The following is a 19,759-nucleotide window of genomic DNA, read 5'->3' as shown; positions in this document are numbered from 1 at the left end:
AATCTGCCTGCCAATGCAGGGGACACAGGTTCGAGCCCTGGTCTGGGAAGATCCCACATGCCGCGGAGCAACTAAGCCCGTGCGCCACAACTACTGAGCCTGCGCTCTAGAGCCCGTGAGCCACAACTACTGAAGCCCGCGTGCCTAGAGCCTGTGCTCTGCAACAAGAGAAACCACAGCAATAAGAAGCCCGTGCACCGTATCAAAGAGTAGCCCCTGCTCACCGCAACTAGAGAAAAGCCTACACGCAGCAACGAAGACCCAAAGCAGCCAAAAATAGATAAATAAACAAATAAATTTTAAAAACTACATTAAAAACAATAAAAATTTAAATACATTTAAAAACAAACTTGTTCCCCCTAAAAAAGGCATAGAACTCCCCAACCCTCTTGTTCTAAGCAACACATAAACATCATCTTTATTTTCTCCTTCTTGGTATCATTTATCCTCTATGAGAATTACCAGTTGTACATATGAAAAAAATCCACTCAACAAATCTGGATTGAGGGCTGGGTATATACCGGCACTCTCCTGGGTACCAGGGAGACAGTAGTGCCTAAAACAGACAATGTCCCCACCTATGTCCTATCCCACGCTCCTGGAATATTTTACAATATCAACAGTAATTAAGTGCTCAACTGTGTTGGGCATTGTGCTGCTGCCCTACATGCATTATCTTATTGAATCCTTAGAGCAACCCTATTATCATCTGCATTTTCCAGCCAAGGAAATCATAACACAGAGAGGCTAAATACGTTGTGCAAGATCACACAGCTTGGAAGTGGTGAATCAGAGCTGTTACTTTCTAACTTCTCCTGGATTTAAGGTACAACCCAGAACATGAGTCCCCAAAATTATATTCTCACTCTTCCTTGGTCACTTTGGGCTGGATGAACACTTAATATTTCTCAGCTTCAACTGCCACATCTACAAAATGAAATGTATTCAACTGGATAATCTCTAAAGTCCCTTCCAGGTCTAAAAATTCTAGAGCTCTTGCTTTGAAACCCAATGCTCCCTCACTATAAGGAGAGCACAGATGCAAAGACCATCTGCCATAGAGTATAATTTCTCAGGGTCAGTTTTTGCCTAAAATAAAGTGAAGCACATCCTCAGGTGAACCTTTGGGCTGACCAGCTACAAGAAAATAGGTCAATTTCAGGGATACTCTAAGGGAGAAAAATGTTAGCAGCAGAATCTATAGCAAATTTCTTTCTTTCTAAACCAATCGACAATTGGAATTATTCCCTTACAGAAAGGAGAAAACCAATTCTGGGGACAGCTAAAATGTGCTTTTTCTGTGCTTGGTTAACTTGTAACAAAACAGAGAGCAATTCCCACTTGTCTGCAGATGAACGAATCTTTAGTTTCACTTCGTTCAGTGTCCTTGTGCCTGACATACAGTACAGCCCAATAAATATCAGTCAATTGAATTAGTACATGAATGACTCAATGAATGTACTAAACAATGAACAAATAAACTCATTAATTCTACAGTAATAAGTATTTCCTTGGATAGAATTTATATAGACCTGGCTAGGAAAAGCATCACTTTGGCAAATAAAGGTAAAGAAAACACTTTAGATTTATTGATTTTTGTGTTCAGTACAGGATTCCAATTTTAGAAGTTGATATTTTGAGGTGTGTGGAGAGTAAAAGAAATCTCATTTAAAAAACTAAAAGAAAAAGAAGTCAGTCTGCTAAAGAAAACCAAAATAAACACCTTCAGTTCCCTGCCGGATTTCTAAGGAGTTAACCCAAAGCTTGGCATTCTGACCACTAAAGATAATAAGCCTGTGATTCAGCTTCAAACACTTCACCTTCAATACCAGCTGTGAATATAGCTTATAAACCACCTGCTCATACTGAACCCACTCTCCACAAAACGAGCCACACACAGCAGTGTAAGTTAGAGAGCAGGGTGGAGGAAGACATGCAAACCCTGAGTATTCTCCTGGATCTTTCATTCTTTAGACATTTTTCAGAAGTTACCCCAAAATTTAAGTAACAATCCAGTAATGTAAAAAGTTACCCCCAGTAAATGTCAAGGGAAAAAAGTCAACCCACCACCTTTTCTTCACAGAGAACGGACAGCAGACACAACCAAGAAAAGTAAGAAGAAGGAAAAACAGCTTCTGCTACTGAAACCAGGAATACATAACCAGATCAAAGATGAGGCTTGATGCAATTACATAAGTCATTTGTGGGAAAAACTCAATTAGCTGGGAATGGAAGCCCGATGGTACTGTCTAACAAAGATTATTTACATAATTTTCAGGTGGACAGACCCAGGCTATGTTTTAGAAAAAAAAATCATAAGAAAAGTATCTGTAAACAATTATTTTCTAGTGACTTTTTACTGCAAATAATCTCAGTCAAAATAGAATTAATGGGCTTCCCTGGTGGTGCAGTGGTTGAGAGTCCGCCTGCCGATGCAGGGGACATGGGTTTGTGCCCCGGTCTGGGAAGATCCCACATGCCGCAGAGCGGCTAGGCCCGTGAGCCATGGCCGCTGAGCCTGCGCGTCCGGAGCCTGTGCTCCGCAACGGGAGACGCCACAGCAGTGAGAGGCCCGCGTAATGCAAAAAAAAAAAAAAGAATTAATGATAAACTACAAAATTTTAAAAGCAGTTGAGATGCAAACTTTGTCAATATAACAAGACTTATCCTGTGAATTTACAACTATAGTTCTGTTTTTTTAACCATGGATGATACAGAAGGAATATACTTCTGGATATATAAGTTTAAAAGTTGCACAGCCTTTATTTAATTGAAGCCTAAAGACAGAAGCCAGAGGCGATGGGAGAGTGTGTGTGCAGCCACAGTCGGTGCTCTGGGGGGCTCACCTGCTGAGGAGTGCTTAAAAACAATATGGGGGAGACCTTCAAGATGGTGTAGGAGTAAGATGTGAACACCTTCCTCCCCACAAATACATAAGAAGTACACCTACATGTGGAACAACTCCTACGGAACACTTACTGAATGCTGGTAGAAGACCTCAGACTTCCCAAAAGCCATGTGGCTGACAGGGTCTTGGTGCTCTGGTCGGGTGTCAGGCCTGTGCCTCTGAGGTGGGAGAGCCAAGTTCAGGATATTGATCCAAGAGAGACCTCCTGGCTCCACGTAATGTCAAACAGAGAAAGCTCTCCCAGAGATCTCTATCTCAATGCTAAGACAGAGCTCCACTCAATGACCAGCAAGCTACAGTGCTGGACACCCTATGCCAAACAACTAGCAAGACAGGAACACAACCCCACCCATTAGCAGAGAGGCTGCCTAAAATCATAATAAGGTCACAGACACCCCAAAACATACCACCGGACGTGATCCTGCCCACCAGAAACACAAGATCCAGCCTCATCCACCAGAACACAGTCCCCTCCAACAGGAAGCCTACACAACCCACTGAACCAACCTTAGACACTGGGGGCAGACACCAAAAACAACAGGAACTACTAACCTGCAGCCTGCGAAAAGGAGACTCCAAACACAGTAAGTTAAGCAAAATGAGAAGACAGAGAAACACACAGCAGATGAAGGAGCAAGGTAGAAACTCACCAGACCAAAGAAATGAAGAGGAAATAGGCAGTCTACCTGAAAAAGAATTCAGAGTAATGATAGTAAAGATGATCCCAATTCTTGCAAACAGAATGGAGAAAATACAAGAAATGTTTACCAAGGACCTAGAAGAACTAAAGAGCAAACAAGCAATGATGAACACCACAATAAATGGAATTAAAAATTCTTTAGAAGGAATCAATAGCAGAATAACTGAGGCAGAAGAATGGATAAGTGACCTGGAAGATAAAACAGTGGAAATAACTACTGCAGAACAGAATAAAGAAAAAAGAATGAAAAGAATTGAGGACAGTCTCAGAGACTTCTGGGACAACATTAAACGCACCAACATTCGAATTATAGGGGTCCGAGAAGAAGAAGAGAAAAAGAAAGGGACTGAGAAAATATTTGAAGAGATTATAGTTGAAAACTTCCCTAATATGGGAAAGGAAATAGTCAATCAAGTCCAGGAATCACAGACAGTCCCATACAGGATAAATCCAAGGAGAAACACGCCAAGATACATATTAATCAAACTACCAAAAATTAAATACAAAGAAAAAACATTAAAAGCAGCAAGGGAAAAACAACAAATAACATACAAGGGAATCCCCATAAGGTTAACAGCTGATCTTTCAGCACAAACTCTGCAAGCCAGAAGAGAGTGGCAGGACATATTTAAAGTGTTGAAAGGGAAGAAACTACAACCAAGATTACTCTACCCAGCAAGGATCTCATTCAGATTTGATGGAGAAATTAAAACCTTTACAGACAAGCAAAAGCTAAGAGAATTCAGCATCACCAAACCAGCTTTACAACAAATGTTAAAGGAACTTCTCTAGGCAGAAAACACAAGAGAAGGAAAAGACCTACAATAACAAACCCAAAACGATTAAGAAAATGGTAATAGGAACACACATATCGATAACTACCTTAAAGGCAAATGGATTAAATGCTCCTACCAAAAGACACAGACTGGCTGATTGGATTCAAAAACAAGACCCATATATATGCTGTCTACAAAAGACCCACTTCAGACCTAGGGACACATACAAACTGAAAGTGAGGGGATGGAAAAAGGTATTCCATGCAAATGGAAATCAAAAGAAAGCTGGAGTAGCCATTCTCATATCAGACAAAATAGACTTTAAAATAAAGACTATTACAAGAGACAAAGAAGGACACTACATAATGATCAGTCCAAGAAGAAGATATAACAATTGTAAATATTTATGCACCCAAACATAGGAGCACCTCCATACATAAGGCAAATGCTAACAGCCATAAAAGGGGAAATTGACAGTAACACGATCATAGTAGGGGACTTTAACATCCCACTTTCACCAATGGACAGATCATCCAAAATGAAAATAAATAAGAAACACGAGCTTTAAATGATACATTAAACAAGATGGACTTAACTGATATTTATTGGACATTCCATCCAAAAACAGCAGAATACACTTTCTTCTCAAGTGCTCATGGAACATTCTCCAGGATAGATCATATCTTGGGTCACAAATCAAGCCTTGGTAAATTTAAGAAAACTGAAATCATATCAAGTATCTTTTCTGACCACAACACTATGAGACTAGATATCAATTACAGGAAAAAAGTCTGTAAAAAATATAAACACATGGAGGCTAAACAATACACTACTAAATAACCAAGAGATCACTGAAGAAATCAAAGAGGAAATCAAAAACTACCTAGAAACAAATGACAATGAAAACATGATGACCCAAACCCTATGGGATGCAGCAAAAGCAGTTCTAAGAGGGAAGTTTAGAGCAATACAATCCTACCTCAAGAAACAAGAAACATCTCACATAAACAACCTAACTTTACACCTAAAGCAATTAGAGAAAAAAGAACAAAAAAACCCCAAAGTTAGCAGAAGGAAAGAAATCATAAAGATCAGATCAGAAATAAATGAAAAAGAAATGAAGGAAATGATAGCAAAGATCAATAAAACTAAAAGCTGGTTCTTTGAGAAGATAAACAAAATTGATAAACCACTAGCCAGACTCATCAAGAAAAAAAGGGAGAAGACTCAAATCAATGGAATTAGAAATGAAAAAGGAGAAGTAACAAATGACACTGCAGAAATACAAACAATCATGAGAGACTACTGCAAGCAACTATATGCCAATAAAATGGACAACCTGGAAGAAATGGACAAATTCCTAGAAAAGTACGACCTTCTGAGACTGAACCAGGAGTAAACAGAAAATATAAACAGACCAATCACAAGCACTGAAATTGAGACTGTGATTAAAAATCTTCCAACAAACAAAAGCCCAGGACCAGATGGCTTCACAGGTGAATTCTATTAAACATTTAGAGAAGAGCTAACACCTATCCTTCTCAAACTCTTGCAAAATATAGCAGAGGGAGGAACACTCCCAAACTCTTTCTATGAGGCCACCATCACCCTGATACCAACACCAGACAAAGATGTCACAAAGAAAGAAAACTACAGGCCAACATCACTGATGAACATAGAGGCAAAAATCCTCAACGAAATACTCACGAACAGAATACAACAGCACAATAAAACGATCATATACCATGATCAAGTGGGGTTTATCCCAGGAATGCAAGGATTCTTCAATACATGCAAATCAATGTGATAAACCATATTAACATACTGAAGGAGAAAAACCATATGATCATCTCAATAGATGCAGAAAAAGCTTTTGACAAAATTCAACACCTATTTATGATAAAAACCCTCCAGAAAGTAGGCACAGAGGGAAAGGCCATATATGACAAACCCACAGCCAACATCATTCTCCATGGTGAAAAACTGAAACCATTTCCTCTAAGATCAAGAACAACACAAGGTTGTCCATTCTCCCCACTATTATTCAATATAGTTTTGGAAGTTTTAGCCACAGCAATCAGAGAAGAAAAAGAAATAAAAGGAATACAAATGAGAAAAGAAGAAGTAAAACTGTCACTGTTTGCAAATGACATGATACTATACACAGAGAATCCTAAAGATGCTACCAGAAAACTACTACAGCTAATCAATGAATTTGGTAAAGTAGCAGGATACAAAATTAATGCACAGAAATCTCTTGCATTCCTATACATTAATAATGAAAAATCTGAAACAGAAATTAAGGAAGCACTCCCATTTACCACTGCAACAAAAAGAATAAAATACTTAGGAATAAACCTACGTAAGAAGACAAAAGATCTGCATGCAGAAAAGTATAAGACACTGATGAAAGAAATTAAAGATGATACAAACAGATGGAGAGATATACCATGTTCTTGGATTGGAAGAATCAACACTGTGAAAATGACTATACTACCCAAGGCATTCTACAGATTCTATGGAATCTCTATCAAACTACCAATGGCATTTTTCACAGAACTAGAACAAAAAATTTCGCAATTTGTATGGAACCACAAAAGACCCCGAATAGCCAAAGCAATCTTGAGAAAGAAAAATGGAGCTGGAGGAATCAGGCTCCCTGACTTCAGACTATGCTACAAAGCTACAGTAATCAAGACAGTATGGTACTGGCACAAAAACAGAAACATAGATCAATGGAACAGGATAGAAAGCCCAGAGATAAACCCACGCACATATGGTCACCTTACCTTTGATAAAGGAGGCAAGAATATACAATGGAGAAAAGACAGTCTCTTCAATACGTGGTGCTGGGAAAACTGGACAGCTACATGTAAAAGAATGAAATTAGAACACTCCCTAACACTATACACAAAAAGAAACTCAAAATGGATTCAAGACCTAAATGTAAGGCCAGACACTATCAAACTCTTAGAGGAAAACATAGGCAGAACACTCTATGATATAAATCACAGCAAGACCCTTTTTGACCCACCTCATAGAGTGATGCAAATGAAAAAAATAAACAAATGGGACCTAATGAAACTTCAAAGCTTTTGCACATGAAAGGAAACCACAAACAAGACGAAAAGACAACCCTCAGAATGGGAGAAAATATTTGCAAATGAAGCAGCTGACAGAGGCTTAACCTCCAAAATATACAAGCAGCTCATGTAGCTCAATATCAAAAAACCAAACAACCCAATCCAAAAATGGACAGAAGACCTAAATAGACATTTCTCCAAAGACGATATACAGATTGCCAACAAACACATGAAAGGATGCTCAACATCACTAATCATTAGAGAAATGCAAATCAAAACTACAATGAGGTATCACCTCACACCAGTCAGAATGGGCATCATCAGAAAAATCTATGAACAATAAATGCTGAAGAGGGTGTGGAGAAAAGGGAACCCTCTTGCACTGTTGGTGGGAATGTAAATTGATACAGCCACTATGGAGAACAGTATGGAGGTTCCTTAAAAAACTAAAAATAGAACTACCATACGACCCAGAAATCCCACTACATAATTCAAAAAGAGTCATGTACCACAATGTTCATTGCAGCTCTATTTACAATAGCCAGGACATGGAAGCAACCTAAGTGTCCATTGACAGATGAATGGATAAAGAAGATGTCGCACATATATACAATGGAATATTACTCAACCATAAAAAGAAATGAAATTGAGTTATTTGTAGTGAGGTGTATGGACCTAGAGTCTGTCATACAGAGTGAAGTAAGTCAGAAAGAGAAAAATACTGTATGCTAACACATATATATGGAATCTAAAAAAAAAATGGTTGTAACGAACCTATGGGCATGACAGGAATAAACACACAGATGTAGAGAATGGACTTGAGGACACGGGGAGTGGGAAGGGTAAGCTGGGATGAAGTGAGAGAGTGGCATGTACATATATACACTACCAAATGTAAAATAGATAGCTAGTGGGAAGCAGCCACATAGCACAGGGAGATCAGCTCGGTGCTTTGTGACCACCTAGAGGTCTGGGATAGGGAGGGTGGGAGAGAGACGCAAGAGGGAGGAGATATAGGGATATATGTATATGTATAGCTGATTCACTTTGTTATAAAGCAGAAACTAACACACCATTGTAAAGCAATTATACTCCAATAAAGATGTTAAAAAAATAAGGCGGCAAAAATAAATAAATAGATAAATAAATAAATGAACAAACATGTAAATAAATAAATAAATGAAGCCTATATGATGGAGACAAAATAAGTTTCCCTCTTCACTAATTTTCACAGCCTGTTCAGATCTGCATTTGGTAACAGTTTGGTTTTTAATTGTTTGCACAAGAAGCTGAACTGTAAAATGGCAATTTAATATTATTCACACTAACATTAAAATAGGAAGTGTCCACAGGTACTTTTTTGCATCTACCTTACTACTTGCTCTGGAATATGAGGAGGGTCATTGTTTGTAACTGGGAAATATTGGAAACAACAAAAATGTCCCTCAATGGAGAATCACGTTAAAGTAAACTATGACCCATTTGTCTTATGCAAAAATAAGCAGCAGCTAATACAATGAGACATATACTTCACTAGGCAAATGGATAAATAAACATGGTATATCCATACAATGGAATATTATTTCCATGATTAAAAAAAAAAAAGAAATGAGTTCTCAAGCCACAAAAAGACATGGAGGAAACTTAATGGATATTACTGCATGAAAAAAGCCAGTCTGAAAAGGCTACATACTGTATAACATTCTGTAAAAGGAAAAAAGATCAGTGGTTGCCAGGGGCTGGGAAGAGGAGGAGATGAATATGCAGAGCACAGGGCATCTTTAGGGCAGTAAAACTATTCTGTAAGATACCATAATAGTGGATATATCATCACACATTTGTCATACCCACAGAATGCACAACACTGAGTGAACCCTAATGTAAACTATGGACTGTGGGTAATAATGATGTGTCTATGTAAGTTCATCAGTTGTCACAATGTACCACTTTGGCAGGGGATGTCAATATTAGGGGGAGGCTGTGCACGTGGGGGGGCAGAGGCTACGTGGAAATTCTCTGTACTTTCTGCTTAATTTTGCTGTGAACCTAAAATTGCTCTAAAAAATAGACAATTTAAAAGAAAAAAAAAGCAAAATGCAGAGTAAAACAAAAAATGACAACACATGTCTTTACAAAGCCACCACAAGCTAATTTTTATAGCTGTATCTATCTATATATCTAAATATATTTAAATATCTGGGAGGAGACTAAATTGATAACCAGGATTATACCTAAGAAGGTAAGTGGGACCGTGGATGGTTAAGGGGCAGTCAGCTCTATCTCTGTTGCCTGATTTTTTTAAAATTATGCAAATATATATGCAGTGTTGCTTGTGTAATTAAAAATAATTTTTTTCTTTTAAAAATACTCACTTTATAACTTATGATAAAGTATTCAAAAGTAAATTACAGGGCTTCCCTGGTGGCACAGTGGTTAAGAATCTGCCTGTCAATGCAGGGGACACAGGTTCGAGCCCTGGTCCGGGAAGATCCCACATGCTGCGGAACAACTAGGCCCATGCACCACAACTACTGAGCCTTTACTCTAGAGCCTGTGAGCCACAACTACTGAGCCTACGTGCCACAACTACTGAAGCCCGCGTACCTAGAGCCTGTGCTCCGCAACAAGAGAAGCCACCGCAATGAGAAGCCCACGCACCGCAACCCCTTGCAACTGCAACTAGAAAAAATCTGAGCACAGCGATGAAGACCCAACGTAGCCAAAAAACAATAATAATAATTAATTAAATAAATAAATTTTTAAAAAAAGTAAATTACAGATATCATGACATTCTAAATACTTCAGTATTCATTTTTAAAAAATAAGAATATTTTTCTACCCTAAAATTATTTTCCAATCGCAGAAAAAGCACAAAAGATCTTCTACTAAACTACTGGGGTGATTTAAGTCATCTATTTCAAAAAACCAAGCTGGTCTCAAAGAAAAATATAAACACCAAGTAGAGAGAATTGATTTAACGGTTATTGCAAGGTCTTCCTAAAAACATTATCATCATCATCACCATCCCTTGCTTTTATATAATGTTTTACATTCCCCCTTTTAAAACACTAACAACCTCGTATATTAACAGGTCAAACTGATTATATTTGTTGTATTTTTAAAAAATTTTAGTCATTTGAATTACGAAAGTAATATAATACAAAGCTTATCATAACAGATTGAGTATCTTAAACAGGGATTCCTAATCTAAAATCCTCCGGAGTCCATGGATTCAATTCAGTGAGCTTGGATGGAAAAAAACACATCTTCAGTTTTACTAACAAGCAAAATGTAGCATTTCCTTCCAAGTATGAGTGGAGACCACAAATCACAGAAGCATTAGCAGACCTGTAACTTTGTCACCACGGAAATCACTATGTTTTCAAATCACAGTGTGGTTGGCGTGGGTATTTCAAAATATCATTTACTCTTATCATCTCATGGAAGGTATATTAGTTATTAGATTTGTTGCCAGATCGATCTTGTTACTTAACACATTAATTAAGAAGCACACATGTAACTCTTACCACAAATTTGTTTTTAAATATTTTGATAACTGTATTTCAGTACAACTGGGTTTTGTTCTAATCTTATGTATTTTAATTTAAGCACATATAAATAGTCTTGAGGGGGGGAAGGTTCATAGCTTTCACAACATGCGAAAGGTTAAGAACCCCTGGAACTCAACCACCCCTTCCTATAATCCCTTTCTCCCAACGTAACCACTATCCAAAATGTACTGTATGTTCTTCCATGCTTATTCCTTCATGTGGACAAACATATATAAACATCTAGAGGCATAACTTATATAGTAATGTGCTCTGTAATTGTGTTTTACACTTATATTTTGTAATATATTTACAAGTCTCTATATAATTTGGTCATTCATGCTGTTTCCAGCTTTTGGCTATTATTTTAAAATGCTGTAATAAAACTCCTCATATACATCTCTTTATATCCTGGTATTTTTTTTAAAATTTCATAATCAGTTCTATGTATGGGACACTTGTACCAACAATAAACACCCTCAAATTTAACCATAAAATCAATTTTGTATTATGAAATCAACAGCAACAATAGCTAATATGTTTTGTGCTTACCCAGGGGCCAGGCACTAAGTGCTTTACATGAATTAACTCATTTTAGTCCTTACAACTCCAAGGCAAGGCACTGCTACTATTTCAGTTTATAGGTGAGGAAATTGAGGTACAGACTGATGTTTAGTCCCTAAGCTCCAAAGTTTGTAATTCTGATAACAAATTCTAACAAATAGGTATTCTCAGAACACAGGAACCCTCAATAATCATGGGCCCCATGGGGGTCACTGAAGGGGAGCAATTAATGATGATGGACACTTTGTTACATCATTAACTTCTGAGAGTGTGTCCTGAAGTTCCTTGGAATTTTTTTGTCCCTGTGCTTTTCAAGAGGTGGATCACAGAGAAAAGACCACAGTGAGTACACGGCAAAATGATTACAGTCCACAACCTAATCAATTAGGCCAAAGGCATGATAAAATGTGCCTGTGTCAACAATAAGCACATCTGCCATCAGAGACTTGGGTTGGGACTCAACATAGGGTCTCCACTACCTTAGGCCCAAATAATTTCGTAGGCAGCAAGAGCAGATCATAAATCCCAAATAGAAAAAATGTCATCAGGTTAAACACAGGTATGCGCTACTGACAACCTAGTCTCAAGGGCAGGCCTGGTCTCCTCGGCGATAAGAGCATTATTAAAATCTCCCACATAATTCATCAAGGCCTCACACTGGCCAGGGCAAGGCTAATCTCCCCAGTTAGCAAGTTCCAGGACAGACCAAGAGAAACAAAACCACAGAAATGGTATCTTTTTTAATTATCTGGACTCTGCTGAGCAGAGATAATATAATCCTGCTGCTGTTCCATGTCTAGTTTAACATATCCTAGCGATGAAATGTCATTTAGCTTCATCGAGACAGGAAAGCTTCCCCCTCTATCAGTATATCAACTCTTGCGCTTTGAGCATCCATATAACAGGGTAAGTAATTGGAAAGCACAGGCAAGGCCTGGGCCCTGCCAGGGGCAACAGAAGGGGCTCCTCCTGAAGAAGGGGTGTAAGCAAATGTCCCATCTAAACTTACACTTAGCAAGGGACTAGCAATATAGTTGAAAGAGTGATGTGGGGGAGAAAACTGAAAACAATCCCCCATTCTGAGTTTCCGTACAAGACACTCAGCTGCTCTGAACTGCATTTCTACCTTTCACTGCCAGAAGGGGTATAAAGCTGTTCACAGGTTTAAAAAAGATTCATTCCCTTTTAGCCAGGCATTTTATATTTTATCCTACTGATAAAAGATCACACAAAGATATTCTTGGATGCCCAACAGTGTTACTTATAATAGTGAAAAATTGTAACTTATCTAAATATCCAAGGAAGGACTGGTTAAATAAATCTGATGCATCCATTTGACACGGTATGGTTACTTAAAATAATGTTCTTGAAGAATATTTCAGGATGTGGTGACACGATCTCAATATAGTAAATGGAAAATACAGGAATAAATTAATATGTGTTATGGTATCAATTTCTTAAAACTGTGTGCTTATATAAACTTTAAAAGTTGGTTGAGGGCTTCCCTGGTGGCGCAGTGGTTGAGAGTCCGCCTGCCGATGCAGGGGACACGGGTCCGGGAAGATCCCACATACCACGGAGCGGCTGGGCCCGTGAGCCATGGCCGCTGAGCCTGCGCGTCCAGAGCCTGTGCTCCGCAACGGGAGAGGCCACAACAGTGAGAGGCCTGCGAACCCGCAAAAAAAAAAAAAAAAAAAAAAAAGTCGGTTGAAAATATATGTGCCATTTAGGGATACATGTACATAGCAAGTTTATAGACAGGGAAGGCAACAATTAACATTAAACTCAGCAGAGAAAGTGGTTTACAAGGGCCTGTGGCGTTGTTGTTAAGGGCGTATTTCTTCATTTGCATTGGTAGCTACATGGAATTTTATATTATCCTTTATACCATTTTGTATGTCTGCAATGAAAAAGTTTTAAGTGAGTGTGTGTATAATGTCAGGAAGGTGGTACATCAAAATGTAGCCACTACTTTTGAGGTGAGAGTATCAGTGAATTCTATTGTTCACATTTTCCAAATTTTCTACAGGGAACACATATTCCTTTTTATCTTTTACGTTGTTTCTTCACAGGAAACTATTTTTACGTCCACACCAAAACTCATATGTTTTTTGATAAAGGACGCTTGGTGCTAAGCAGTGCCCTGCGTCAGGGGCACACCTGGCTCCTCTGCCAAGGGCCTTTCTTGAGGGAACATGAAACCCAGCTCTTCCCTCAGGCATCTCTCACGCACTAGAATTTAAACTGGAAAAGTGCTGTGGGGGAAGCGATGTCCCTGAAACCATCCCACTCATATCCTCTGATGTGAGAGGAGATTTGTAGGTGGCTGCTGGGAGCATTCTCCACTCTGCAAGTTGTTTTCAAAAGTACTCAAAAATATAGTTTGCTTTTTTTTTTTTTTTCCTGTAATAGTTTGCGTTCTATCCTGCCAGGAAGCTGGGGGCTCAGCCAGCGGATTGGATAAAGTGGTGGGAAAAAATAGACACCAATTATATTGTCAACTAGTGTGGACTCTCCAGTCACAATTCATTTTTCGCCAAGTGCTGGAGGTGGAGGGTGGGAAAATAATTCTGTGGAGATACGTCACCATGCCTTAAGACCCTTCCAATTTCCTTTTTAAGAGGAACTCCTAACGTGGGGTCTTGGCTGGGCTCCCTGGGGCCCATGACGTCACACATCAATCCTGTAAAGTTTTCTGGAGCCCAGTGTTATCACCAGATTCTCAAAAGAGTCCATAACACCCCCCACCTCAAACAATTGAGGATCCCCTTTCTGTAAAGATAAGCTCTTTTCTTAGCTTACACACTCCTGTTTGGTCTCTAAGCCCAAGTTCAATAGGAGGTTGCAGAGGAGTTTAGAAGGAAAACTCCCTTCCAGGTACCTATCAGAATTGCCATCTGACGCTTTAAAATAAAGCAAGATATCAATGGGAATGTTTGGTGTTATCATCACTCAGACACCTATATATGCTTTTTAATCAAAGGGGGAAAGTTTCTGTGTTAACATTTCCCAACTTTACGTCACAGATATAGTTCTTTAAGGGGGGTATGTGTGTTGAATTCCACATACACACTAGGAAGGCTCACTGGTTTTTTTTTGTTTTTTGTTTTGTTGTTGTTAAAATTCATCAACCAATAAGTATTTACCAAGAGCTCACTGTGCAGCATGGGGCTAGGACTCAATGGAAACCTGACCATGATCCCCCAAAGACCCCCGTCCCCCATCTAGCAACTTCTTGTTCAAAGCACACATATGGTGAACATCTTTCCACTTATTAAGTGGAATCAAAATTGAGAGTTACTAATACTACTTTCCCAAACCCTCACATCCTCCAGTATGAGTCATCCATTGGAACCCACCTTTTTTTCAGATACTTTCCACTACACTAAGAAACAGGCTCAAAACAACTCTTCATTAATGCTGCTGGTTAGTTAAGGGACTGTGACTACTGAATATCACCATTTAAAAGCACCTTTAGGGAGACTACAAAGCCATTTATCTATTAGAGAAGTTAATTTATTGGACTCAGATATTTATTTAGACATTGTAGCCTTTATGGCTACAATCTTCTCGTGAGTGGTTCCACCCACTACTTCATTCAATTCAAGTCATCTCTAGTGAGTGCCTGTTAGGTGCAAGGCACTGAAAATTAGTGACACTTCCTCCATGGCCACATTTGGATATGTCACACATCCTGTAATCTCCATACAACTTGGATTGTCAGTAAAACTGCAAAACACCATTTTTCATGTCCTCCAACAACTTCTAGGATTCTTCTAAGTTTTATAATGATTATAATACTATGTGACAATATTTGGAGGAAACTCTGCCCCGGTTCTGGAATCTATTTGCCAAGATTCAGGAAAAATGTCAGGCAAATCAGAAAGGAGTTTGGCCATAGCTGACTCCTTGAGCACAAAGGCAGACTTCTTTTTCATAAAAGTCTCTCTCTTAACTGTGACAAAACATGATATGAGATGGTGAGAGAGAGAGAGGGAGAGAGAGAAGGACAGAGAGAGGGAGAGAAAAAGAGAGAGAAATACCTTCTGCAGCTGCATAAGGAGAAAAGACATCAAATTATTCATTACATGAGCTTAGATGACTTTGACAAGAAGGCAAGGTCATGGATGCCAATCAGCACAAAAACCATATCACAACAAGTGGTTGCAAATAATCCTTTCATATAAGAGAGTTTAGTGGTTCTTTGAATAAAGCTTCTAGAGACATGTTTTACTAAAAAATAATCATAGTTGAGGAAAAGCGTATAATAGGCATGATCTTAGAAATGACCTAGATTAAGATCTTATTAAATCACTACACCTCCCTGGGCTTTTACTTCTTCCTTTTCAAAGTGAGGGGATTGGACAACATGATGGCTAAGGGCTCTGTATATTCTGAACATCAATGATTCTAATAATTGCCACAAAATTGAAAACATTCAAACACCAAAAAGTTGTTGCCAATAAGGGAAGTTCCAAAGACTTCACTTGTCAACAATAAAACATTCAGTGAGTAAAGTAAAACCCAGAAGACCATCATCTTTTTTGCCCTGTTACCATGGCAACCTAATAACTGGTCCAACTCCATCAACCTGATGGTCTAAAGACTGGAACAAACACCATATGGTAAAATAAAGATGTGCAAGTACATTAATGCTAGCTCAGGCTCACTCCATGATGGCTGTTTGCATCACAGAAAACTCTGCCACAATTAAAAATAACTAAGAGAGCACTGTTATATTGGTAAATAAATGTCATCAGATGAGAACCCAATAATCTGTGTTCAATGAAGTTTCAAATTTTCACCATGGTTTTAGAAGACTTGATCTCAAATCTATCTTTTTAACAGATGAGGCCCAGAGAGTGACTTCCAAGGTTACATCATTAGTTACAGGCAGAGCCAGGACAACGACCCAGTTCTTAATTCTTAGCATAGAAGCCTCATCTCACAACAATGACTTTTGTGGCCTCTGTAGAGGAGAAAGACCAGGGCCTAATGTTAGATGGATCCACTGTGCACAATGATTAAACTTCAAGGGAGTGTGAAAGGTGAATAGACATGGGGAGCCTAGGGAGGGTTCCCCCAGCCCCTGGTGATGGGAGCATCAGAAGCCCAGGTAGGCTTCTTAATTGTGTCAGTAGGGAGACAAGGAGGCCATGCAAAGAAAGCTACTAAAATTAAGCATCCAAGGATGTGGGCCTGAAAAATCCAAGAAAGCTTTTAACCTCAGTCATCACTAGCACACAACTACTAGGTCACTTAAACAACTCTTGCAAACTTCTGCTTTTAAAGGAAAACACAATGAGGTTAGCATTTGGTGGGTGCCTAGTATGTACCAGGCAATGTGCTTGGTAGTCTCACTTTTATTGTTTTGTTTGATCCTCACAACAATCCTGTTAGGTTAAGTCTTCTCCAGATGAGGAAATAGAGGTGAGGATAGGGGTCACACAATTGTTAAGTATAGAATCTTGATTCAAACTAAGAGCTGTTGAATCCAAAGCCACTCCCTCAGCCATGTTGCTAGAGACTTCTTCTGGCCTTTGAGCCACCAGATGCCTGAATTGGGCCAACCTGCCAACTTCCCCCAAAGGGGACAAACATCTGGTCCATGTTCTGGACCAAGCCTCTAACATGGCACAGCAGCATTTATCTAGATTCTACACAGATGTACTGACTTCATAACTCATTTTATGAGAGAAAAGACACAGGCAATAAACAGCTTGGCTTTGAAGTTTAAGTTGGCAACACAGCTTTCTCCAGTAAAATGAAATGTTTTTTTTTAAAGAGTTTCCTCCCAGGTTGCAACTTCCACAGTTGGATCCTGGAAGCCCACTTAAAGCACACAGCATATTAACAAATACATTCAGAGATGAAAAGTATTTTCATGGCAGGGACACAGGAAGGACTGTACTTACACTTATATCAAGACTACAAAGGCTAACGGCATCTTCATCCTGGGCGCTCTGCTTCCGTTTTCGCTGTGAAACAAACGATAAAACAAAGTTCAAATGTAAACAAGGATTATGGCTTTGATTAAGGAAAGAAAAAATGCCAACAAATAGCACATGTAATCCTTATCATTTCTACCATGTTATGCAAAACCTTTAACCAAGCTATGTAAATGAATAGTTCTAAGAAAGCCTAAGAAATTACGGGAAACTATCAAGCTCTAGGATAATTGGTTTGCATTATTGTTCTTATTCATGCTGCTACAGTTTGTTTCTCTTTAAATTTCCTTTTTCTTTTTTCCTAAATGTCTCTGTATATCAAGGCTTAGAAATTTAGACACAAAGTTCAGATTTTTTTTAACTTGGAAGAAGCGATTAGACTGGAAAGAAAATCTAATTCACTTAAAGATATTCCATTTTTAGAGTTGCTTTGTACTTGGGTAATTTAAATTTGTTCTAATCGTCCAGGGTGCTGATGTAATCACAGAACCAGAATGCTGGAAAGAACCTTAGACATCTTCTCCAACTTTCCTATGTTCTAGCCATAAACACCGAGGTTCACAAAAGTCATTATTTGAACTGAAGAAAATTATATTTGAAATGAACTTATGACCAAGGAAGTCAATGAGGTTGGGTATGGAAAATACATTATCCTCTTTATAGAAAGAAAAGAAACTCCATCCACACACACAATAAAGCTCTTCAAAGATACATTTGCCTCTCTTCTATATCCCCTGCTTAATCAATCAGGCGAGTATTTCTTGAGTCCCTAATTTGTGACTTGCTAAGTCTCCTGATTCTACTTGGCAGAAAGCCACCAAAGGACCAGAATCACTGGTATGAGGTTACAGTGGAATCCAGAGATATCTGGAGTCTTCAACCCCCAAAGAAGTCCACCATCTCCTCCTCTTCCTCCTCTATCAGATGATGAGTGTGAACACAGGCAGAGACTGGAAAGCAACCAGAGCTGTCCTTGTCTGTCTCACTATAACTGTTCTATAATTTCTTCACATCAACAAAAATTTGTTGAGCATCTGTTATGTGCTAAGTCCTGTGTTTGCTCCCAGGAATGCCAAGATCAGCAACTTCCACAGTTAAAAGAACTCACATTCATGTAGGAGACACAGACTCTGATGTGATTATAATGCAGTAAGATCCAGTTATCCTAGGGAAAGTCTCTTCACTTGTCTGAGTCACCCTTTCTCAACTCTAAGCTGGAAGTGATAACATTAGCTTTTATTCTCTAAGGGGGAGGAGTAAATACAGTAATGCATTTTAGAACTTAACAGAGTGCCTGGCACATAGTAGGTGCTCAGAATGTGGGTTGGAGGACTCTGGAAGCACAGTGAGGGAGTAATTAGTTTGGCCTTAGTGGGATCTGGGGATATCTTCTTAGAGGAGAAGGCATCTGAATAGGTCTGAAGGATGAATAAGAGTTTGTCAGACACAGATGTGGAGGAGACTGGGGCCTCTTTTTCTGTCATCAGCTACACAGACATTTAAAATTCCAAAGGTGAACATGGTTCTATCTAGAGTATGGAATGCTAGATCCTATATATTATTCCACTTGAGCAGTATAAGAGTTTAGAGATCCAATGCCAGGAGCCAGGATCCTCAATCAGCCATTCTGAGACAGTGTCCAAGAATCTTCATTAACAAGTTCACCATGTGATTTTTAGGGAGTCAAATACTCTGCTCAGGGGCTATGGGAGGAGTCTTGAGAAGATGCTGATAGCCACTTGCCATTTTTGAGGATGCTTCATGTTTGTGTAGGGACATGACCCATACTGCCTCATCATCCAGTTACAATTAAAAGCAGCACTGTGGTGTCTTTGAAGCCAAGTCACTGGCTTATATTTATATGGTGACTTTTGGAGGCATGTATGGCAAGGGATAGTTCCCATTGTATGGATAAATAATCTGAGGTCAGAAGAGATAAGCAACCTATTCCAAGTTACATGGCTACAGTGTAACACTCTGAATCCAGGATTCTAATTCCTAGGGCAAAACCCTTTACACACACAACACACAACACACACACACACACACACACACACCATTTAAAGCATGCTTGGCAAATAGGTTACAACTCATTTGCCATCTGGAATGTCTGGTAGCATATGCCTGCAGTGCTGTACTGAGAAGGATTCCACAGCATAGCAAATGAGAGAAGGCTGCCATCAATTAGTAACATGTGCTGGGGTAGAAAAGTGGGGAACAGCTGCGTTGGTG

At 39.0% G+C, this 19,759-nt stretch overlaps 1 protein-coding gene across 3 annotated transcripts in view; it reads right to left on the bottom strand.

Moving 5' to 3' along the window:
* ARHGEF3 (Rho guanine nucleotide exchange factor 3) overlaps positions 1–19,759 on the bottom strand; it is a 327,189-nt gene that overhangs the window by 128,743 nt on the left and 178,687 nt on the right. For all 3 annotated transcript variants that reach the window (XM_081245232.1, XM_081245234.1, XM_081245231.1), the window contains one exon: positions 17,495–17,557. In XM_081245232.1, the coding sequence (XP_081101358.1) occupies positions 17,495–17,557 (63 nt within the window). The remainder of the gene's footprint in view (positions 1–17,494; positions 17,558–19,759) is intronic.

This window comes from Mesoplodon bidens (assembly GCF_964165515.1).
Source record: "Mesoplodon bidens genome assembly, chromosome: 10".
In the NCBI taxonomy this organism is placed as follows: domain Eukaryota; kingdom Metazoa; phylum Chordata; class Mammalia; order Artiodactyla; family Ziphiidae; genus Mesoplodon; species Mesoplodon bidens.
The sequence above is the reverse complement of the archived record's forward strand: the minus strand, read 5'-3'. Positions and strand labels throughout refer to the sequence as shown.